The sequence below is a fragment of the Saccostrea cucullata genome, unplaced genomic scaffold, assembly GCF_032062105.1.
Source record: "Saccostrea cucullata isolate Sc308-1 unplaced genomic scaffold, CSIRO_AGI_Scuc_v1 ctg15, whole genome shotgun sequence".
NCBI lineage: Eukaryota > Metazoa > Mollusca > Bivalvia > Ostreida > Ostreidae > Saccostrea > Saccostrea cuccullata.
The window spans coordinates 320377-342227 of record NW_026938676.1 but is presented as its reverse complement, the minus strand read 5'-3'; the positions used below and the strand labels follow the sequence as shown (position 1 = coordinate 342227).

Here is a 21851-nt window from a genome sequence, read left to right as displayed (position 1 = left end):
TTCCTCTGACTGGATATTACGTACTTGCTGCAATTAAATTGCATTATTTTTCTCTATAAATTTGCATAGTTCTGTGTATTCAGTGTGAATATATAGATATCGCCTGATGCCCAAATTTATTCTAGGGAACCAACAACTTCATTTTGGTGAGGTTCCCATCAATGTTACACAATCGAAAGTCCAGCCAATGTACATGTATTTTAATTTGAACGAGAGTTAAATTAATCAAGTGCATGCCTGTGATACCATATGTAAACGTTACAGCAGACGGTGACATTACATGCATGGCTTATGTGTACGTAACAGAATTAAACATTTAAGTGTATTAGCTTGGGGTTGAACCTGAGTCCTCTGGCATGAAAGTCTGGTGTTCTACTGATTGCGAATGACGAGATTTCAACGAGAAATTAAAGTCCATTTTATTTTAAATCTGCTTTCTGAATTATTTTGTGTTCCACTTTCTGTTTGTCTGTCTCTCTTTCTTTAACGATATTTTCCATGCAAAAATATATGCATAGAGTACATGTATAATGACGTCAAGTTTTTCGACTTTGAACATACTGTCCATTACAAATATGTCATTTTTTCAAAGACAAATACAAATTTTAATTGGAAAAAAAAAATCAAATTTTTGTAGAGGACGATACCATCAGTACCTAAATGTCTATCAAACTATCCTAATTAAGTGTTCGGAAAGACTAATTTGCTAGACTAAATATTGTACTTCAGTACCAAGTAAACGCAAAAATGTCCTTATTTTGGTTAAGTTTCTGGTAAACTCAATTATATGGAGAAATCACAATTAATACAGAAATATTGATCAACGTAAACCTGTCAGAATTATGCTCAACTTCCTGTTTCTTCACTGGCGACAGTTAAGGAAACAAAAACAAACTCTCAGACAAAATGTACACGTTTCTTTTATTATAATGTACACTGTATATATGTACAATCAGTTGTAAAAATATGTAATATATTCATTTATGAAGACACCAAGGAAGATGTATACAATATATAAAAAAAATAACAATAAAATAACCATATATTCAAAGCAATAGCTCGGAATAGATTGAGTGATATTTTACATCTTTACATATCTACATATTTACAAACAATAAATGGAAGATATATGAAAGTTTGCATCAATTTTATTCACAGATTCAAATTAACATATTTATGACGTAAAAGCACCTTGTTTCATGTTTGTCACTAAAAATACGGAATCATCAGCTGTAGTAGTATGGCGAGAACATTCCATACGGATACATTGGCATGTATGACGGGAAGTGACCACGTGACTGGTAGGGTGAAGTCATGTGTGACGTCTGCTTATTGCCCGGTGACGTGGAAGGTGGTGATGAAGATGGACCGGGGCGAACAAAGTGACCTGGGACGACCTGTGCCGGGGACATTGGAGGAGGCATCACGTGACCTATATACCCATAGGGCGACATGGGCGGCATCAATGTGGATGGTCCCATAAAGCGGGGGACCTGATGGGTATTGTCATTCATTCTCCGGCGCCAACGTGCTCGTTTGTTTTGAAACCAAACCTATGAATAACGGAATGTTAACATTATTCGAACACTTGTAAAAAATGGATCACTTTTCAGTAAAATTTTAGTCTATTCAATTAATAAGGAAGGACTTGCTGTCTTAATTTTAATGTAAACTTGCAGGAAAAAATGTTTTGTTCAGAGTGGATACATTTTGAAATTTCTTTAAAAATACGACTCACTTTTAATTTGCTTTCCGAAATTTCAAGTTCTTTGGACAGTTCCTCCATTTTTTCAGCATCCGGATATGGATTTTCGTGAAAAACCTGAAATGATTTAAAATAATCAGCCTTTTTTTCAATTTACATGTACAACTTACGTATTTATCACATACTAGTAAATATGAGAATCATTCCGAAAATTCTTCCTTTCCGCCCCTGCCATTTCCCCGGAAGAAAGGATGGGACTTTATTGACTTATTGACAGAAATGTTGAGATAAATGTTCCCATTACAATTGTTACAATAACTGCTCCTGTGTGAAAGCTTTTGGCGATGGTTGAAGTTTCTCATATACAAGTCAAACCCCAAGATCGCGGGATGAAAGAGGTTTCCAAACGAAAGGACTTAATTGTCTCAATAAAATATACTTGTGAAATATGAAAGCATTAACCATTAAAAATTGTGGCCAAAGTATGTATTTCAAAAGTAGGACAAACTTCAAGATCAAAAGGTCAATATTGTTGGTATCCAAAGGAAGGTCTTGTCACATAGGTTATAGTAGTACCTGTAAGATATGAACGGGATGGCCCTAGCAAAATTGGATCACGGTCAAACTCTAAGCTCAAGAGATCGAAAATGTGGTGCCCCCAAAAATGTCTTGTCACAATTAATACAAATTTGAAATATATGAGAGTCAAAACTCCAACCAATCAAAAAGTTATGGGCAACGCCAATTTTTTGCGGACAGACAGCTGAACAGCTGGACTGACACGGGGCAAAAATTATTATATACCTCAAAATCATCGACTAGGGGAGATAAAAACACTGGCAATCAAATAGAAAAGACATTTTTATCAAGAGCTACATGACACAATCGTTAATATAAACTCGTTTGACATAATATGGTATGTTGATAAAGCGGGGGACCTGTTTTATTACAATGAATTCTAAATGTTTACCTTTTCCAGGGTATGGACTTGTTGAGGTGTGTAGTTGGTCCTTGCCTTTTTGCGGCAAATCTCATCTGGACTAACTGTTGAAGGTGACTCCGTGCTACTGCCAGAAGGAGAGGTCGATTTGGTAGACTTCAAAGACACCATAGAAATGTCACTGTCTTTTGATGTATCACCTGCATCACTTGTGTCTTTAGTATTGCCACCGACGTCTACCACTGAAACGTCGGCCTCAGAATCTGAAAATTAATCGTAGAAATAGTTTAGCTCTGATACTGTGTCCCTGGTAGAAAAACTTCATGTATGTTGACTAATTTTTTTTCCCAACATTACTTTGACTATTGGAAATGTTCAGTGAAAGGCTGGTTGCCCCCCCCCCCCCCCCCCCCCATCCAAAGCTTTAATGTTAAGGTTCATTGATTCTCCAATAAGAAGGATAACTCTCACTTGAATTAATCTTATTTGCTGTTAAATCGGGCAGATTAAAATTTTTTTGGCACCGAAGGCTTTAGTTTGCATTTCAAGTAAAATTTGGTTTTCTTGGGGAATATATCGGTAAAACAAAATATTTAATTATATGAGTGATCCGATGGATGACAATTAATTATTATTAGAAAGTATAATTCATAAAATTACTGCGCATGTGTCAGGATTTACAATGTACCTTCGTCACGTGATATATCAGATGATTTGTCAGATTCTGCTGGTGAAGTTAATCGTCTCTGACAGACTTTCTTTGGCCTACTCTTTGGAGTTTGATACGTTGACATGATTGGACTCTGGCAAACAGGAGTATGTTGGGTTGTGCTGTTTGCTTGTGGCACCTGCTGAGAATCGGGAACAAATATTCCACACATTGGTTGGGGGTAAAAAGGTAAGTATTGTGGAGAGGTATAGTAAAACTGTCCAGGGTTGGGTGGTGTTTCAGGTGCTTTATGTTGTGTTTCTGGCCTAGATGTCTTACTCAGAGAAGAGTTGGTCTTGCCAGCTTGTTCACTTTTCATCACAGGGACCATCTGATTTTGGGTTATATCAGTCCTTTGATTCTGAGTTTCGGAGAGACGCCTCTTCTTGCATGGCTGTGCCACATCAGGTAGGTGACTTGGTGGTTGTAATGTATTAGAATTCACACTTACTTCCTCCGTCGTTGTCTTGTGACGAGAGGAAGAATTTGTCCCGCTATATCCAGTGAACGTGCTCGCCAAAACGTTTAGCACGTGCTCGAATGAGTCCTTAGATACTGTCTGTGCGGAGTTTTTCTGTTCCATTCCTGTATTTGAGGTTTGTGCATCATTGTCTAATGGTATACTGTTGTTAGAGTTTTGAGCACTATATAAACCTATGTGTGGAAAACAATGTCCAGGGTACGGAAGTGAGTCCTTTTTCGGAGGCTCGTCGGGTTTGTTATTGTTTATTTCCGGTTCCGTTGTCCTGGTAGCCAAAGCTTGTTTGTCTACAGTTTGTGGATTACAAAAAGTGTTGATGTGTCCCAAAGCCAAAGAAACTGGCACATTTGCGTGTATTTTGGAAATGTCCGACTGCATCACAGTTTGCATGGCTAACATATTTAGTCCAATCTGCACTAAATCTGACATAGAAAACTAACACCTTGTGTTTGAATTTAACATTTGAAAGCTGAGTTGTAGTATACAATCTGAAAATAAAAAAAATTCAGGTTTCAGCATTTGTGAGCATGAACATACGTATGTAGTATAATGCTCTTTGAAAAGTTTATAAATGATACTGTAAATGTATTATATTTGGCGTGTACGATATTTGGCGGAAATTGAATTTTCAACAAGTTGGCGTAGATTTGATTTAGCGCTTTTTAAATGTTCTTTACATAAATCTTTATACACAAAGCATTAAGCGATGTACTTGATTTAGCGGAGGCTGCTTTCCGCGAAAGGCGCTAAAAAGAATACACAGCCAAATGTAATACGTTTACAGTATATTGTATTCCGGTACATCCCCTGGAGAAAGTGTTGCTATATTGCATGAGTCTAACCCCCCACCCCGCCCTTACACTTACAACAAACAATAGCGAGGATTTTACCCTATGCGCTTTAAAAGTGTCAAATTTTATTTCCAATCGGAATTTTTATTTATTTATTTACTTTTTCGAAATAAATTAATCTACTTATTTGTTATAATGCATAAAATTGAATTTTCTTGTTTCCTTAATAATTCACATTACTTTTAGCTTTAAGTAGTATGGATCAAAACCAGGGGCCCATTTTACAAAAGAACTTACAACTAAGACCAAAAACTTCAGTTGATTGTAAAATTTTGCAAAATTAATATTTCTCTTCAAAATTATTTGTGTAAAAATATCTAACCATGTTTCTTTTTAAAATATTAAAATGAATTTTGATATAATATTTATTAAAAAGTTACATGAAAAATTAAATTTGGTCTTAATTAAGTCGTAAGTCCCTTTGTAAAATGGACCCCAGATACAGACCAGGCCTCAAGACCATAAACTGAAAACAGAATTTCGTCAATTTTTTTAGTTTGAATATATTTAGGAGATTAATGTTTGAGAAATTCATGAGAACATGAACTACGACACTGCTAGCTGCCGAACTGTAGCGTTATTGTTATATATAGGTATTAGTGTTTGACCATGGTCAAAGACATATATAAAACCACAGATTTTATCTTTTAGAAAAGATAGGTGAGCTTGCGCCGTAGCAATTTTTAAACACAGAAAGGAAGGTTCGTAATCAACTGGTTTGTTTTGCTGAATTCTTCAATGTTTAACGAGGCTGGAGTCTGACAGTTAGAGTTATAATTTTTTGTGAAGTGTATATTATAGAAATAAAATCATATTAATGTGTGGAACTGCTCTGCATCAATCGCTTATCGTGTCTTGCCTACAAACTTTGAAAAGAAAAGAAATTTTTTTTTTTATGAGGTTGACAGTATTATCCAGGAAGGTAGTATAACTCGCAAGCTAGATGTCTATAGAATCTTGGTATTGTATGACTTAAGTTTTTGTTGTGTAGTTAACTTTAAAGTATAAGCAACACAATAATTAAACAAACTTCAAAATCAAGAAAAGGACAGTGTTATTCAATTCACAACGAAATTGTTATCGTACAGTCTATCGATAGTAGTTTTCACAGATTCCTAGACCGTGAAGTTTTCCCATAATGCCCGACTGTAAAGCCGAGTATGCGCATTCCAGAAATATGGACTAACGTATAGTTGCTTTATAGCGCTCAAGAGCGCTAGCAATAACGCTACATTTCTGCAGCTAAGACACTTCACGTCTGTATATTTCATGAAGTGTTAACGCTTCATGATTAATTATGCAGGCGTATTTTTTAGCGTTGTAGTTCATGATCCTCATGAATTGTCGAAAAAATAAATGAATATCTTTTAATTATATGTAAATAATTTTTCTGGTGACTCTCTACACATTTTTGCTATTTAACGTTCTTTATCTAATTTAAATTTTCACTATATACATGTAATTTGTTTTCAATGGAAACATTAATTATTCTTACTAATCCAATGGTAGTTCATGAGAACATGCATGAACCTTTTCTACATACTCTTTGCAAAATACTTCGAAATGTAAATTATATTAATTTTAAAATTTTGAATTAAGTCTGTTCTCAGTTTATGGTCATGGGGCTCGCGTGATAGAGATCTTTTCAGCTTTACTCAATTCCAACCAATCTATGTGAAATGTAATTTACATATATGAAAATGGCGTCTTCAGTTTTTAGAATTTTTGCCCGCCCCCATCGTCTCAAGCCACGGTTCGGAGTCCGCTTGAATGGGAGAGGATCGTACATTTTGGTCGTGGTTTGCGACGTTGGCCATTGGCCCGACCCTAATTTGCTTGAGCATAATTTGGTTTTCTTGACCCATGCACTAATTACTTTTCAAGATATTCATTTTCCCTAAAATTTAAGATAGTATTCTAATAATGTTCCAAAACCTATGAAATCTCTTTATAATTGTTTTGTATATCCATCATTAAAAAGTAATAAAAGGAATCAATAAAAGTTTCTCTCGGATGCAGATCACAATCATAAATTGAGACAAGATTAATTAATCTACTTACCTAGAACTGCTCTATGAAAAATGCTTCTGTGTAGAAATTGTGAGGACTTCAATCTTCAGTCGTGATTACTTTTCATTTAGAATCGCTGACCGCGCATGGCTCGGGTATTTATAGCCAATAAAGAGGTCGCGTGGCACACACGAGTCAATCACCCCTATCTAAAGTTGACACGCTCCGATGAGAATCACTGATTACTTCTCAAAGGAGAATTAACAAAAACCTTAACCCTTCCTGATACGTTTTGCCAATCAACTCTGTCAATTCAATTGTCTTGAATTGTTTGTTTAGTAACTCTTGTCGTTCGATCCCCATGTGTTCGATTAGCCATAGTAATTTCTTGATGATTTTGTGTAATTATGCAATTAATTTTAATTAATTTAAAGAAAGTCTATCATTCACTCATCAATTAAACTACATAAAGTAATATAAGGTGACAGTTTGAGTTACAGATTTTGGGGAAATACAGTTTTATTTTTTAATTTTTGTATTGAATATGGAAACAATGAAAACCAATTACCGATAAAAATATATTTTCGTGGTTGTTGCATATTGCAATCAAAAGCTTCTTTAAATTTATATCAAAATTTAAAATTTCATTATGCCAAAATAAATTTAAAAATATATGCATCCCCTAGTCCGAAATATCTGACGTTTTCCAGGCTTTTTTCTCACGATTTTTATTATTTTTCGTACGTGCCAGAAACGTAAAATATCAAAAACGTAAGAAAGCTGGGAAAACGTCAGATTTCGGACTAATGTGCCCCATAACTGGTATAGAGAATATTACTTAAGCTATATATATATCACTAATATACAAAAGGAAACATGGAGATGTTTCTAAAAGGGCCCAGTGATCTGGGTACCGAGGAAAATATACAGATTCAGGAAGAAAAGCTAAAATTGAGTCATACAGATGTGAATAGTGTGTAAACCTTCAAGCTAACTCTTTAATTTATCAGGTTTACCTATAAAACGCCAAGTTTATAAATACATCTTTTGAAAAGTGGGAGGGTATATAGTGATCGGGATGTCCGTCCGTCTGTCCGTCCGTTTACAGTGTATGCTCTGGGGTACCCATCTCTTATCCACAGCTTTTCCTATACAACTGAATGAAATTTAATTAAACTTTCACAGAATCTTTGTTACAAAGTGCCAGAATGATTGTGCATCTTATATTTTACTTTTTGATCGGACACATATTTCGTGTTTTTCAGAGCAAATCTTTGACACTGCCATTACAATCATATAGAAGGCAGGGATGGGTGGGTGTATCATTTAGTGAGCTCAGTGCTCGCAGTACCTCTAGTTTTAGTCTCGTGTGCTAAGTATCTCACTCACGTGTCTTTGAGACAGAATATTCCAACTGGGGCCAGTAACATTATCATGTTTGATTTTACGTCTTCATGCACTTAATATACAAAAAGGAATATAGTGATAACGTTAGATGAAGCATAGTACGTTAATGGCCCCAGTCAATTTTACATATTTATAACCCCCGCTTGAAAAGTGGGAGGGTATATAGTATTCGGTATTTCCGTCCGTCTGTTACGCTTTGGGGTCCGCAACTCCTATCATACCACTGAAGGGAATTTAATGAAACTTTCACAGATTCTTAATTACATATTGCCATAGTGCACCTCCTATTTTACCTTTTCATCTGACATATATTTTTGATTTTCCAGAGCAAAACATGGACACTGCCATTATATTCATATGGGAGGCGGGGGGTATCATTTAGTGAGCTCATTGCTCACAGTACCTCTAGTTTTTAGCTCACCTGAGCCGAAGGCTCTAGTGAGCTTTTCTGATCAAAATTTGTCCGTTGTCTGTTGTCGTCGTTGTCGTCGTTGTAGTCGTTGTCGTTGTCGTCGTTAACTTTTCACATTTTCATCTTCTTCTCAAGAACCACTGGGCTAATTTCAACCAAACTTGGCACAGAGTATCCTTGGGTGAAGGGGATTCAAGTTTGTACAAATGAAGGGCCACGCCCTTTTCCAAGGGGAGATAATCATGACTTTGTTAAAAATTAATGGCATTTTTAAAAAATCTTCTTCTCCAGAACCACTGGGCCAGGAAAGATGAAACTCATGTGGAAGCATCCTCAGGTAGTGTAGATTCAAGTTTGTTCAAATCATGACCCCCGGGGCAAGGGTGGGGCCAAAATGGCCGACCCAAGTTTTACATAGGAATATATAGGAAAAATCTTTAAAAATCTTCTTCTCCAGAACCACTGGACCAGGAAAGATGAAACTCATGTGGAATCATCCTCAGGTAGTGTAGATTCAAGTTTGTTCAAATCATGACCCCCGGGGCAAGGGTGGGGCCAAAATGGCCGACCCAAGTTTTACATAGGAATATATAGGAAAAATCTTTAAAAATCTTCTTCTCCAGAACCACTGGGCCAGCAAAGATGAAACTCATGTGGAATCATCCTCAGGTAGTGTAAATTCAAGTTTGTTCAAATCATGACCCCCGGGGCAAGGGTGGGGCCAAAATGGCCGACCCAAGATTTACATAGGAATATATAGGAAAAATCTTTAAAAATCTTCTTCTCCAGAACCACTAAGCCAGGAAAGATGAAACTCATTTGGAATCATCCTCAGGTAGTGTAGATTCAAGTTTGTTCAAATCATGACCCCCGGGGCAAGGATGGGGCCAAAATGGCCGACCCAAGTTTTAGATAAGAAAATATAGGAAAAATCTTTAAAAATCTTCTTCTCCAGAACCACTGGGCCAGGAGAGATGAAACTCATGTGGAATCATCCTCAGGTAGTGTAAATTCAAGTTTGTTCAAATTATGACCCCCAGGGCAAGGGTGGGGCCAAAATGGCCGACCCAAGTTTTACATAGGAATATATAGGAAAAATCTTTAAAAATCTTCTTCTCTAGAACCACTGGGTCAGGAAAGATGAAACTCATGTGGAATCATCCTCAGGTAGTGTAGATTCAAGTTTGTTCAAATCATGACCCCCGGGGCTAGGGTGGGGACAAAATGGCCGACCCAAGTTTTACATAGGGATATATTGGGAAACCTTTTAAAATCTTCTTTTCAAGTACTTCAAAGCTATGATTAGTGATATTAATATGGAATCATCCTCAGGTAGTGTAGATTCTAATTAGTTCATTTAATGATGAACGCCTGGAGGGGGGGGGGGGTGATAAATTCAAGCCCGATGTGCTCAGGTGAGCGCTGTGGCCCCTGGGCCTCTTGTTTTTGTTGTTATATCCCCCGCTAGAAAAGCGGGAGGGTATATAGTAATCAGGATGTCCGTCCGTCTGTTACGCTTTGGGGTACCCATCTCTTATCCGCAACTCCTCTCATACTACTGAATGAACTTTGATGAGACTTTCACAGAATCTTTATTACATATTGCCATTGTGCACCTCCTAATTTACTTTTTGATCCGACACATATTTCGGGTTTCCCATAGCAAAACATAGACACTGCCATTATATTCATATGGGAAGCGGGGGTATCATTATACCCCCCGCTTGAAAAGTGGGAGGGTATACTGTAATCGGTATGTCCGTCCGCCCGTCTGTCCGTCTGTTACGCTTTGGGGTACCCATCTCTTATTCGCAACTCCTCTTATACCACTGAGTGAAATTTAATGAAACTTTCACAGAATCTTTATTACATATTGCCATTGTGCACCTCCTATTTTACTTTTTCATCCGACACATATTTTGGATTTCCCGGCCACAGCAAAACATGAACTTTGCCATTATAACCATATGGGAGGCGGGGGTATCATTTAGTGAGCTCATTGCTCACAGTACCTCTAGTTTATCGAATATATTGAATATACCTGTGAAACATGGGGGCACTAGTTCTAATTATTCAAAAGTTATTTCAATGTTAACGTTTTTAAAAATTGTTCTAAGGACATGTGAGGAAAGAAAACCTTAGCACCAACAGTTCAAAAGTTATGGTCAATGTGAAATAAAGTTGGGTAAATTATAGCAAAGTTGGGGAAAACTCCCAAGGTCAAAATCCCCCCCCCCTCCAAAAAAAAAAGGCAATAGACATGATGTGTTTGTGATACACTGATGCCCCCGTATGATTGCTTATGAGGAGGGAAGAAATTTCTCAAATGCAATTTAAACTCCAAGGTCAAGTCAAAGGTCAAAATTGTTGGTTTCCAATGAGAGGTCTTCTCACAGAAGACACAGGTCCTGTGAAATTAGTCCGAAATATCTGACATGTGTGAGTACTGTGAAATATAAAAGCCTTAGTACTAATGGTTCAAAAGTCATGGTTAGGTTTAATTTGCAAGTTTTTAAGAGGGTCAAACTCTTAGGTCAAGGACATAATTATTGATATTCAAAGGAAGGTCTTGTCACAAGGAATACACCTGTGAAATATGAAAGCCCTAACGGTTCAAAAATTATGGTCAAGGTTAAAGTTTTAAAAATGAGGGACAAACTGTAAGGTCGAGGTGAAATATTTCTATACCCAATGAAAAGTCTTGTCGTGAGGGATTTACCTGTGAAATATGAAAGCCCTAGTACTTATATGGTTCAAATGGTTCAAGGTTAAAGTTTTTTTTTAAGTGGACCAAACTCAAAGGTTGATCGAGGTCCAAAAATTTAAAACCCAATGAAAGGTCTTGTCACATTGAATATACATGTGAAGTATGAAAGCCCTAGCACCAAATATTCTAAAGTAATGCCTATGGTTAAAGTTAATAATATTTTGGTATAAGTGGGTCAAACTCCAAGGTCACGAGGTCAAATTTGGTGGTACCCAAAGAAAGGTCTCATCACAAGGAATACACCTGTGAAGATGAAAGTCACAGCCCTACCCACTAAATAGTTATGGACAAGGTTATTTAGTTTTTGCAAACAAACAGACAAACGGGCAGGGCAAAAACTATACACCCGAGTCTTCGACTACGAGGGCAGTAAATTATGTGTCACTTCACTCTCTAGCCGAAATCCACCCAACATAATCAACAAATGAAAATACCATCTGTAATAACAGGTTTGCATGACATGACCCCCCCTCCCTTCCTTCCATCTCACGACAGCTGCTTGAAGATTTAATGAAACTAAAGTTAACCCCAAGAAATCCAATGGTGTCATGGTCCAGCCACATAAATATCCTTTAGGTGAACCAAATAAATTTTATTCTTAATTTTCGACAGTCACAAATGCCCTGTCTTGTCATTCATGCTTATCAGGCAGAGAAAATTCAAATTGCAATCGGAAGTAAATGCGTCCCATAATGCACCTTAGCAACAAACACGCATGCGTTTTGGCATGAATGATGGAATGAACATGAATTTGTAAGGAAAAAAATATGAGTTCCAAGATTCCAAGAAAGGGTATGTTATTTCAGGAAATATTTGGAAGGCTACAGCTGAGATTCTTTCTATATATAACACATGTACTTAGATTTTCGGATTCTTTTTCAGCTCTCGCGCGTAAAAAGCGCTCAAAGGCCAAACAAAAATTCAGCAAGGAATCAGAAGACAGGCGAAAACAGTGAGTGAATCTCTTTTTCGTGCAATGTTTCCATCTTAACGACAATTTTATTACATACCAACATGTCTGGGGGAGTAATTGATAAACATGTAATGAGTTGTGGTGATTACAACTATTTAAAAAACGGGAGTGAATTATTACTCGTATGAATCATCAAACATTGATTTATTTCGGTTGAGTTGGTCGTGCCTTTTATTCTCGGAGCGGTTAGTCGATTATCTTCATCATTGTAATTCACTTCATTTATGCACCAAAGTTGCCTTTGCAAGTTATACATGTCAGTTATAGTGTCTGCAAAGTATTGCATTCAGATCTTGATTGGACAGAAAGGGTGCAAGCTAGTTCTTATCTTAGAATTGATCTTAATTATATTAAATGGATCAAGAAGATTGAACAGTTTGAAGGACACAACTTTGAATTATCATTGTAATTGTTTTTATAACACTCATTTTATCATTTTTTCAAAAGTCTTAATCAATAGCTTGTCGCATTAATTACAAGAGAAAGGAAGAATTTTCATTGAATTTGATGCAGCAATAATTGTTATCTCAAAGCTTTTCTGCCTATCTTGTTTAGATGTGTGTAATAAAAGATGTTGAGACACACTATCAATGCGATTGGTATATCACTGTATGATCATTACACTTCTACTTAAATTAAATCATATACCTACACTCGATGAGAAAGTACTTAGGATGGCAAAATGGAATATGTTCTTTCGAAAACTCTCAGAAATGGAAGATATATGCATGTATTTATATATTTAAGTTGGCTGGTCATGCCAAAATCTGATCTGTGCTAAACTCAAATGGTTTGGTTTTGATATGGATGCCAAAGTCAAAGTTCTTTTTAAGATGTGCTGGCTAGAGTGCGATAGTCTGATAAGCAATAGTCTAATGGTGTGGAGAACAATCAACGTTTTGAGTGTCATGATAGTAGAATGCAGTCTATCCCAGAAGCACTGGTCCGTCGGACAAAACAGGTTAAAATCTTATTGGTCCGATGCACTAACAAGTAGAATCGGTCCATTTGTCCGAGGTTCGTTTTGGTTGGGTTTTAAATTACATATTTCCTATTTCATCATGTAGATGCTTTAATTAATATAAAAACACATTATTAAAAACGTTTTGTTGATTGTGATTCTTTTAAAACCTACTTCCGCCACAATGTCTCTAATAAAATTTCGATGGGACAGTACCAGGAAAGAAAAAAAAAAAACATTTCAGTTAATCTTTTAATGTGCTTTCTGTTTATTGATTCATATGCTATGAAGTAACATCGTTATGATCATTATATGATTAAAGTTTTGGACCGGTGAAAATTCATTTGGTCCTGTGAAATTGTGTGAACTGTCTGTCCAAATGTCCTGTGGCGATTCTTCTTTTTCGCGAAGACTGAGAATGGCAATTCTTGATGACTTTGTACTGCATTCAAAAGCAATCAAATTGGTATTAGTGCTCGCATGCATTTTTACCCATAATCATCCGCTTATTGCTTGCACCCCCTGAGATATTAGGGTTAGTCCTCACGCACCTCTTGACTGATAAGGGTTAGTCCTTGTACACCTGCATTGGACTGCTAATGGAATAGCTTTGCCAGCTCACTTGAGAGATTTGGGGTTAGTCCTCACACACTGTCCAACAGATTAGGGTAATAGTGATTGGGAAGGGCTGGCATCATCTCACATCCTTTTTGGGATAGGGAAAATTACATTTTGGGAAAAGTTGGATGACCAACATTCATTAAAAAAAAATCCTCAAATTTTGCTTTTCTAGCATTTTGTTATCAATTTAACTCTGGTTTTGAATAAACAGTTAAACAGAACAAACATGGCTACGATTGCGATTAAGTTTCATGGACTTTTTTTTAAAAATTAATATTTTGCTATGGAAATTGGGAAATTTAAACCTTTCTTTTGGGAAAAAAGGTACCTTTTTTGGCATTGGGAACGGGGCCGAATATCGGCCCCAGATTTAGAGAATCAAGAGCCCTGGCATCATATGCCATAGTCACATTGAAGTGAGAAATAGTGCATTAAATAAATCAATGGTGGCACACCAAAGGCGCCAGAGTGCGCATTCAATTTTTAATGATGTCATTATTTGGAAATATTTTGCATACAACTTTCTTACTTGTTCGACTTGCATTTTAAATGCAGTCACTTTTAAAACAACAAATGTCATTGATTAAACCCCATCAAAAACTGCTTCCAGCTAAATAAGCGCATTTGCATTAGGTACATTACTTCATTCATTTGTATGGTAGGGTGGTGCTCAATCCAAATTTTTAACACAAAATACTGTTAAACTGTATTCAAAAAAAGTTTATTCTTAAAATAGAGCAACCAGTCTAGTACACATTGTAGAGTTCTGAGATAAAATCATTGACCTTTCTTTAAAAATTATGGTACTGTAAGTGTAAAAAAATTGAATTGTTTTGAAATGCATAAAATTTTAGAAGTTTTATTTCAAAACCATGAATAGAAGGATATCTTAGAATTATCATGGGGTTAATAAAATTAAATGATAAACTAGTCATAGGTATAAGCAGAAAAAAAGAAGCAAGGGAATAATATATATACAGCCAAATTTGAGTAACTATTATGTTGAAAGGAAATTATTATGAAAAAGCATTTGTTTACACAGCTATTTCAATAGAATATTAACAGCTAGGAAGAATCAGCTGGCATTGAGGTTGATTTTTTCATAGAAACTAAAGAATGTTTACCATGATAATAGAAATTTTCTACAGATATAGTGTAAAAATTGAATTACCTCCCTTATAATAGTTTTGATTTTTCCCTGGAATAAGATGCACACTGATACACAACTTAAGACACTTTCCTACAGTAAGATTCAGTGCTATTGGTCATGTAAAGTGTGACATCTGTGGAATATTTTTTTCTTTTTCTTTGTATGCTCATAAACATTATTGAATGATGCAGTTTCTACATAGAAGGGAAAGTGTTGGAGGCTGTACAAGTATTAAAGTATTTCTGTTATTTGCAATTGATGTTATAAGTTTATTATGATCCCACTTGTCAATCTTAATATTCTTATTTCTTGACCCTGGGAAGAAGTTATTTATATAGAGGAACCAGAATAAAGATTTTGTTTTGCATGGACTTTTGCCAATGTGATAAACAGTGGAGAAGACTGAATACATGTATTGAAGTGCAAAATGTTTTACATGTAGTTCTCTAAAAAATTAAAAAGACAGAGCAAGTATCTCAATCATTATCCTCTGGCTAGATGCTAGAGCTAAACATGAGATCAAAGACGAGAGACCTTACAATCCTCATATTCATAGGTGTACTACATAACTGTTGTGATCTGTGCATTGTTAAAAAATATGCACATAAAGTTTGACATTTGTCAACATATATATGTAGGTCACACATTTTCTGTATTTATAAATGGGTACTGATTTAAGAGGCAGCTGATTTATTTTTTCTCCACTGCATGAACACACAGCTTATTGTGTTAATAACGGTTACAATAAATTCGCCATTTGCCATGCGTGGACAATATTAGGACCAAGTCTAGCAATTGTTAATTTTTCTCACATACGATTTGATGTCGGTGACATCCATAATGCACCTGAGGCAATCAATCTTAGAAAACAACTGATGAAAATAAATGAAATTGTTGATAAAAAAGTTTTGGTTTGGCAAAAATTCATTTGGTCCTATGATATGCATCTGACTAGGTCCAAATGTCAGGCATTAAAAAAATGTTTTGGAACACTGACTACCAATCTTATCTCTTTTAAAGTTGTAGGATTTATAAAATCCTCTATTCATTGCTGTTTGTTAGAAGTGAGTCTCTTTTCTCATGAAATTTCAGCAAGCTGTCATTAATATTGCAGGTAATGACACCTTTAAAACAATATTGAGACCATGCAATTATTAAATATCAAGTATTGCATAGGGGTTAGATTTAAATCAAGATGAACCATGTTATTTTAAAAGGGTCTTGAATGATACGTATGAAAAAGAATTGCTTGTTTGAACAGCATTTAAATTGATCATATTCTTTAAAGATTTTTGGTGTACAAGAAAACGCAATAAATTTTATAATATATATGTATTTAAAAGCATTATTCTGCTTCTATACATAACAGCTTCTGTATCCATATTCTCGCATTCATGCATAGCAGAAATTAAGAGAAATGAGTGGCCTTTTTCAGACTTTTGATCTCCTTAAAGAAGATTTAATGCTCCATATAAAGATATACAAAAATGATCAAATTTTAAAACTAAAATGTATCAATGAAATTTTTCTTTGCCAAATGATAGTTCACAGCTTAGATATCATAATATCATATGTAATAAATTAAATTATATCATGGTTAATTTGTTTACCCCTAGCCTCTTTAAGATGTAAACTAAATATCTCCCATCACTACACAGGTATACAGTGTTTGTATCACAATACTTTAAAAATTTTTGTGTGTTGTGGTATGCCAGCTTAATTAATTATCTGAATGGTATATATCTGAACACTACTCCCCCTAATGTTCATATTATGTTGCATAATTTAAAACATGCTGAATTCTGATTGTATGGATTTAGCAACCTATGTCTTTGTAAATCATTTATTTTTGTCATCAAGGTAATCATTTCTGAATTAGATTTGTTTTGCATGGGAAGTGAGTGTACAATAAAATATAAATAGCAAGGAAAGATAACTCCTCAGAGATTCCATGTATCGGCTCTGTTCAGTACTGTTAGTAGGGCAATGATTATGAATATGAAAGGCAATCATGAGGTGGATCTAGGAGGGGAGGGGATGGAGAAATAATATTGAAATACATGTGTGGCTTTCGTAATGTAATAGCATAAATCATATCTTATTTAAGTCGGTCATCATAAATAAAGTTGTAGGACGGATTTCATAAAAAGTATTTGTGGAAGAAGTGAGCTGATGACTTCAAAACATTGGATTTTCTCCAGTGATAGACACAAACATATCACCAAGTACCTGAAGTACAGATTAATCTCTATAAAAGGGAGGAATACAAGTTTGAAAAGAATTATCACAAATAAGAAAAATTTAATTTTTTCAAGAGATGAGATCATATTAGAGCAAAGAAATTTTATTTGTGAAGATTTATTTAAAACCAGATTTTTTTTATACAACTGTACATGTATTTTGAAATATACTGCATGAAGACATACTGTAGAAAAAAATAATTACTAGTACATGTATGCATAATCACTAAAATGTAATACATGTACATGTAAACAGTTTTGCTTGTTATAAATGAAAGTGCTATGGAAAAAAGAAAATTACAAAAACAGAAAATAGAAAATAGCTTGAACAATACACAGTGGACATAGAAGGCTATTATCTATCAGAAAAAAATTGTTTTGAGGGCTGAAGCAGATCCATACAATATTCTGTTTGTTGTACTAAGACCTCAGCTGTAATCAGGAGAGGAGAAAATAGAGGGGGCCCCCAAAAATCAATAGGAGAGTTAGGGAGATGAGAAAATCAAACTTATAAAAGTGTGTGGGCAGCCATCCTCTAATCACATCAGGGGCCCTGTAAACTCCTGTCAGTGAAGAACAGAGAACACTATTTATTCTGCAGCTTGTTCTCTCAGGGTCCTTGCACTTGATACAAGGAATTTTAAGTAGCCTTTTCCATACTTGTTGCTCCAAATTTTTCATTCTTCAAGACAGGAGTGCTTCCGTTTTTTTTTTTTTCTGTATTTTTCCTCTACGCCTGTTAAAAGAGTTAAATTGACTTATTTTAACTTTTTGTTTGGACTGAATTCTGAGATCTGTGGAACATATGGAATATTGTGTTTATAGAGCCTCTTACAAGACAAGCTAAAAACTATAGAGAGGCAACGGTGAAAAGCCTCTAATCAATATCCTGGATGATAGGTATTTAATTTTACAACAGGATAACCCCCTAATCATTCAGAAAAAAGAAGTGTTATCAGAAAATTCTCTCTAACAGCTCTACTGATCTATTTTCCTTCTCCAAGGAATGAAATGTGTGTCAGTATTTTTTTTCAACAGGAAATATTGAACAGACTTGAACGGTGGCTTGAGAGAATTTATTTTCTGTGAGTTCTGTGGATCAATTGGGGAATTAGTTCCGTCTTTTCCCCCTCATTGATCTGTGTGATGTTTCATTATTTTTTTCTTCAAAAAAGAGGATTTCTTCATTAATTGCTCCACATGAAATGTTGTTTTCATGCCCTATGGAGATCCCAGGTGTATGAGAATATGAAAGAAGAAAGGTAGGGGGTTTAAGATATAGGAAGTCATTACAAGTATTTATTAGGTAATATAATTTTGATCAGGGTTATTTTTTAAGTTGTTCACTCTTTGCTATGTATTGTTTTAATAAATAGACTTGATACATGTAATGTAAATGATGTGCAGGAAAATCTGAATTCAAATGGAAATAATCAAACCACAAATTCTATATGAGCAGGAAAGATTATGCATAATATTATGAAATGTGTATGTTTGCATGAAAGATTGGATACAGAATACCATATGATACTTTTAATGTTGTAGTTGTCTTCAGTAACTTTTAAAGAACTTAGGTTTTAATATTGATACAAGCTATTCCTGATTTAATTAGTCCTAAAATAAGAGTTTGGACACAGCTAGTCTACCTTAAACTTTTCTTTGCAAGGTGATATTAAAAGTCCTTAAGTTCTTGCTAAACTTCCACTTACAGTTTCTTGAAATGCATGATTCACACTTTGGATAAAATCAGCTAAAGTGTTGGAATTAGATCTAAGAGAAAGAAAGCACACTTCTATTTCTGGAAGCCCTTGATTTTGTACAGAGATGAAAAGAGTTTAAATATACCTCCAGCATGCATTGTGGGTTACCATTGATTTAAGGATGTGAAGCTTTATCTGAATCAAAAGATGTTTTTTTTCAACATTTTAAACACATCAGGTGAATATATATGCTAGGTTAACTAGAGATACATAGCATGTTTAGTGTAAACTATCCCCTAATATAACAACAAGTAGATTGTCTATTGTGACAATGGACAAAAGAGATAATTACTTGAACACTGAGACACACACACACAGACAGGAAATAAGCAATGTCGTTTTGCCCACGAGATTTATTTATCTTTGTTTATGCGTTGTAATGTTATTGGTCAGTGAGAAGATTAGGGATTTAATTGAAGCTATTCTATTATTTTCATTCGCTTCTTACGACAAATCCAAAAAAATCTGTGATTTCTAATTATTTAAGCATAACTTTTCATCATGTTCATTCTTTTGTTTAAACCTGTATTTGTGTTGACATGTTGGTTTGTAAAATACACCAGGTGCATTGCATACCTTGAGAAATACAATAGGTACAAATTGACTGGAACACAATACAAAAGATTGCATAATGAAGATCAACTTTCAGAAATCATTGCATGGTTGGGATTAAGGACAGACGAGACGTTCCTTAATAATAGATAAATTTTTGTAAGAGTTTGTCATTGAAGTATTGCTACTAAAACATGTTTACTCACAAAAAATTGAGGTACCTTACCAGACATTTCCGCAAAGAAAAATAATTTTCTAATTTCAAATTTTTAAGTGTTTGGATTATTTAAAAACGTCTAGAAACTGGTTTAGAAATAAGAATGTTATGAAAAAATGGAATATTTTTCATACATTAACTAAGATATACAAAACAGATTTTGAGGAATGTCTCGTCTGACCTTAAGTTACCAAATTTAAAGTAACAATACTGTAAAGGAAATGTAAATATGCATGCTTGCCAAGAATTATCATGTCTTGAGGTGCTTTAATTAGAAGTACATGTATTATAATGGAGGAATGACAAAATAACACCATGATTGATACATCATAATCCATCTCATCATCAGTGGAATCTTACTGTAGTACACGATACCAAAGTACAGAGTATATGTTATTAAATTGGACTTCTTAGACTGTGTATTTTTACCATTCATAAGGATGCCTTGAGAAAATATGTATCATTGCAGACAATTATGGAAGCTTGTAGATAGGAAAAATATATTTTATTTGGCGGCCACCAAATTAAAAGATCTTGCGGCTGCCAGGTAAATTACTGGTAGCCACCAAATAATTATCTGGCATCTGCCATATATTGTACATGTTATACGGCAGCAACCAGATAAAAATATTTTTTTTTCTACCTGGCACCAACTGGCTTCCATAGACAATAGTAAAACAATTGTTTTAAATGTATTCAAACTATTTTAAGTGTAAAATACACAGAAAAACTCGCTTAAAATGCAAATACAGGAAAACTGTAAAATACAGAAGAATTATTTTCAAGTTTTTATGTTAAGCACTTTGAAGATAATCTACACCGCTGCATTCATATGTCTGCATGAAGATTGAGTCATAAACTGTCAATCAAAAGAATATTGCATAAGCAACAGATGCATTTGAGCTGATTCAGAGTCTAGTCTATTGTAAATGTGTATACATATAAATGGATCTGTTTTATATGATCTGTTCGGTTTTCAGGGCCGAGCACAAGCGAGCGGAGCCAGAATATGAGGAGGAGGAGGAGGAAATCTTGGGCTCGGACGACGACGAACAGGAGGATCCCGAGGACTACCAGAAAGGTAACACTCTTAACAGAAACAATGAGGACAAGCATAAAGATATCACCATAATGAAGTGTGGTTACACTGAACACTTTTGTACCAGGATTTTATATGCAAATTAAGGTCAAATTAAAGTACAAAAAACTACAAAGTGTTCAGGTACAAAATGCCAATGAAAGATATATGTACAGATCCAGGAAGTACTTAATAAAAAAGTATCTTTTGTTGGTCCGCCTGAGCCAAAGGCTCAAGTGAGCTTTTCTGACCAAAATTTGACCGTTGATGGAAACTTGTCACATTTTCATCTTTTTCTCATGAACCACTGGGCCAATTTCAACTAAACGTTTTAAGCTACATCACTCTGTTTCATCTTATAAAGTTTGATGAAAATTTGGTAATTTTTCATTCATCATCTTTCCCCCTATTGTAACCTAATGTCAAATGACTTGATCGACTTGTGCTCTCGATTAGCAAAAAGAAAAAAGATTTTTAAACAAATGTACTGAATAATGATTTTCTTCATTTCATTTACTCTCTTTTTTTGGGTGCAGGCTCCAAATTCATGGTTTCATTGCTTCTAAGAATTTAAGGAAAGGGGATAAAGTTTGCTCTGTGGAAATAATGATAGTGGTTCTTATGATCAAACTTGTAATCACATGTTTTTGTATCTTGTATAGTAAAGGTAGGATGAGTCTGTATTTAATTAAAAGCAGTTGTTCACTTTGAAATACATCATGACAAGAGATGGCCCTCTACCTGTCTATAAAACTATACAGACAGATTTAGACGGTGGATTATTCAGAGGACTTAGACTGACAGATGTGCTGGACATTAACAGTGGACCATACATCAAACAACGGTGACATTGAGGTGATTGAATCCCTGCAGATCAATTGTTCAATCATCACCTCAATGATAGCTCTATCATACAACTTATCTCATTCTGCATGTCCTACATATACAGTGGATTTAGTGATTCATTGGCAGTCAGGTCACTTTTGTGTGTTTGATATATATCCAGTGCAACTTGGA

The 21851-nt window shown here is 35.0% G+C and overlaps 2 protein-coding genes across 5 annotated transcripts in view; one reads left to right on the top strand and one right to left on the bottom strand.

Moving 5' to 3' along the window:
* Positions 1-1091: 1091 nt before the first annotated feature.
* Positions 1092-6854, bottom strand: LOC134250877 (homeobox protein invected-like). The gene is made up of 5 exons (XM_062733231.1): positions 6748-6854; positions 3334-4323; positions 2676-2908; positions 1739-1822; positions 1092-1553 (listed from the first exon to the last, which is right to left on the bottom strand). The coding sequence occupies exons 2-5, from the start codon at positions 4262-4264 to the stop codon at positions 1227-1229; spliced, it is 1575 nt and encodes a 524-aa protein (XP_062589215.1). The 5' UTR covers positions 4265-4323; positions 6748-6854; the 3' UTR covers positions 1092-1226.
* Positions 6855-11976: 5122 nt separating this feature from the next.
* Positions 11977-21851, top strand: part of LOC134250876 (SRSF protein kinase 3-like) — a 34507-nt gene continuing 24632 nt past the window's right edge. For 3 of the 4 annotated variants that reach the window (XM_062733230.1, XM_062733229.1, XM_062733226.1), the window contains exons 1-3: positions 11977-12074; positions 12165-12234; positions 20737-20837. In XM_062733230.1, coding sequence (XP_062589214.1) covers positions 12050-12074; positions 12165-12234; positions 20737-20837 — 196 coding nt within the window. In that variant the 5' untranslated portion in view covers positions 11977-12049. Of the gene's footprint in view, positions 12075-12164; positions 12235-17949; positions 18490-20736; positions 20838-21851 lie in introns of those variants that run through there. The other variant, XM_062733227.1, reaches the window with a different exon arrangement.

Bases quoted from the DNA above. Each gene is read 5' to 3' on its own strand.
- LOC134250877 (XM_062733231.1), bottom strand. From the start codon at position 4,264: ATGTCAGATTTAGTGCAGATTGGACTAAATATGTTAGCCATGCAAACT. The intron at 2,909-3,333 runs GTACATTGTAAA...ATTAATTTTCAG, and splicing joins TGATATATCACGTGACGAAG to ATTCTGAGGCCGACGTTTCA. The intron at 1,554-1,738 runs GTGAGTCGTATT...CGTTATTCATAG, and splicing joins TTTCGGAAAGCAAATTAAAA to GTTTGGTTTCAAAACAAACG.